Source organism: Hippocampus comes, unplaced genomic scaffold (genome assembly GCF_001891065.2).
Source record: "Hippocampus comes isolate QL1 unplaced genomic scaffold, H_comes_QL1_v1.1 scaffold326, whole genome shotgun sequence".
Lineage (NCBI taxonomy): Eukaryota > Metazoa > Chordata > Actinopteri > Syngnathiformes > Syngnathidae > Hippocampus > Hippocampus comes.
In genome coordinates this window covers 200758-202949 of record NW_017805930.1, presented here as the reverse complement: position 1 = coordinate 202949, position 2192 = coordinate 200758, and the positions used below count along the sequence as shown (strand labels likewise).

Below are 2192 nucleotides of genomic sequence, written 5' to 3'. Positions count from 1 at the left end.
CTACTGCCCGAAGACGGCTGGGATAGGCTCCAGCACCCGCCGCGACCCTTGTGAGGATGGATATAAACGATTTCTTACAGACCACTGACAGTTTTTAGAAATACTGCACAGAAAGTTTCATCGACATTCTGGGTTTTGTTTTTGTCATGGAGAAAATTTGGCAAGAAGTACAGCGAAGAAGCGCGGCGACTGTTGAGATAAGTCTACAGTAACCTTAGGATGCAGAAAACAATACACCGTTTTAAAAAAACTGCATGGAAAAAAAATGATGAAACAGTGAAGCGGTCAAAGATAAACAGTGTTATAGCGAGGGATTACTTGACACAATGCAAGAATTTTTTTTTGTGCTTTGTTTTCTACAAGTGAAATTCTATCACTTATTTGTGGATTTTTGCCATTCCCAGGCTAGCCTCGACCCACTCCCCAATGAATAGCGGCTGTCACTGTATCAATATCGTCTAATGGTCTGTCCGTCCATCCGTCCAAACTTTGGGAATTCAGGAGGAAGCCAGAGTACCTGTCGAAAACCCATGCATGCAAAATAATAGACAAAAAGACGCAGCATAGAATTAAAAACCAGAACCTCAGTGAGGGTAACGTAAAAACAGTTAATAGAAGAGCTGAAATGGAATCATGGCATTAAAAATTCCTTTCGATGGGGAAATGGAAATGGAGTTACTGTAATCGGGTGATAAGGGACAATGATTTAGATGATTTAAATGCGATGAAATTTTTTTTTTTTTTTATTACCCAGCAGTCCCCTTTTACCCATAAATTTGCGGTAGAGCGTACGTCACAGAATTAAACTCATAGTGTACTAAATCACTACTACGACCTACTTTTGGCCCATCTTGTATAGCATGAGCATGTGCCACTAAACGGAACTTTTTTTTTTTTTTTTTATCCCACATGGCAATTCGTTATCCAATTGCTATCCTTCTCTTTTCGAAACTCAATCGTGTCCCCTCAGAAAAGAAACGGATGGGCGGCGCAGAAACCGGATCGACAGCGGGACTCAAGCCACCGCAGTTCAGTCGCTGTATGGATGTCATGTGCAAAGGCACCCTATTCTGTTACCACCGATCATTTATTTATTTACATTTACAAAGTAGAAGTTCCTGTATCACATTTTTTGGTCTAGCCTTAAAAAAAAGGAATAAATGGCCCGAACTGAACAATGATAACGTGTGAAAATTAGAACTGCACCTGCACAACAAAAAATATTTATAGCAGGTCCAATGGAAATTTGGATTTGAATGTTTTTAAAATGTTATGTTGGGGTGGTGCTGGTGTTGAGGCAGTGGGGTGTGACAGGACTTATTCCTCTTATAATGTAAATAATTTAAAGTCATACTTTTTTATCATGACTTTTGTGTCGAAAAATCTTCACACGAAATACAGTATAGTTTCAAGGGTTTCGCTTTATGCTGGCGCCATCTAGCGGCATTTGATTTGATTTTAGCGAGACTGCCCGAGCACAATCTTTTCTCCACAGGAAAATATTAGTAAGTACCATGTGTCGTTTTTCCTGTCCATAAGTTTATTCGTTGCTTTTTTTTTTGTCAGCCAGATTGTCACATAGTTGAAAAGACACATGCTGAACCTCCGATAAGACAGAGAGGGACCGTAGCGAAAGAATATTTTTTTCTTCCTTACCGTCTGTTCCTGGAAAGTGCATAGTTTGAAAAAGAAGCAAACTCGATAATTAAGACATGAACACAACCGAACGACAATCATCATTTTTGTTGGATAGTGTGTGTTGCGTAGGAGGAAACGTCTCTTAAGCAAACGTATAAAAATGCTTTGTATTCAGATGAAAAGAAGGTGGGGGGGGGCGTTGTTGTTCCATGGGAGCGGGGTGCTGTTGGTCACGTGCCACTTTACGCCTGAACCAAGGTGGTAAACTCTATAAAAATGAGAAGGCAAAATCAGCATTTGTGCATTGAGCTCAGCAGTGCTTGGCGGTCGTACCGTCAACGCCAATCTTGCCGTCGCCGTCGGTGTCACCGGCCTTGAGGAAGGCCTTGGTCTCGGCGTCATTCAGGGTGCGCGCACCATGCCTGAAGTTCTGCAGGAACAACCTGTGGCGGACGCGCGCATCGTCAGGCATAGCAACTGCCTCCATTTTCATTTGGAAGGGCGCTTCTTTCATTATAATCGATTTCTATTTTTTTTTAAAAACTATTAAATAT

The 2192-nt window shown here is 41.4% G+C and overlaps 1 protein-coding gene and 1 long non-coding RNA gene across 3 annotated transcripts in view; one reads left to right on the top strand and one right to left on the bottom strand.

Annotated features, from left to right (window-relative positions):
* LOC109527734 (uncharacterized) overlaps positions 1–2192 on the top strand; it is a 14255-nt gene that overhangs the window by 11337 nt on the left and 726 nt on the right. Inside the window, exon 4 of one of the 2 annotated variants that reach the window (XR_002170575.1) lies at positions 971–1636. The exons of the other annotated variant lie outside the window; for it this stretch is intronic. This is a non-coding gene — a long non-coding RNA (uncharacterized LOC109527734). Of the gene's footprint in view, positions 1–970; positions 1637–2192 lie in introns of those variants that run through there. 2 annotated transcript variants of the gene reach the window in all.
* LOC109527731 (parvalbumin beta-2-like) overlaps positions 1523–2192 on the bottom strand; it is a 2401-nt gene continuing 1731 nt past the window's right edge. The window contains exons 4-5 of the mRNA XM_019889799.1: positions 1972–2081; positions 1523–1906 (exon numbers count right to left, since the gene is read on the bottom strand). Coding sequence (XP_019745358.1) covers positions 1881–1906; positions 1972–2081 — 136 coding nt within the window. The 3' untranslated portion in view covers positions 1523–1880. The remainder of the gene's footprint in view (positions 1907–1971; positions 2082–2192) is intronic.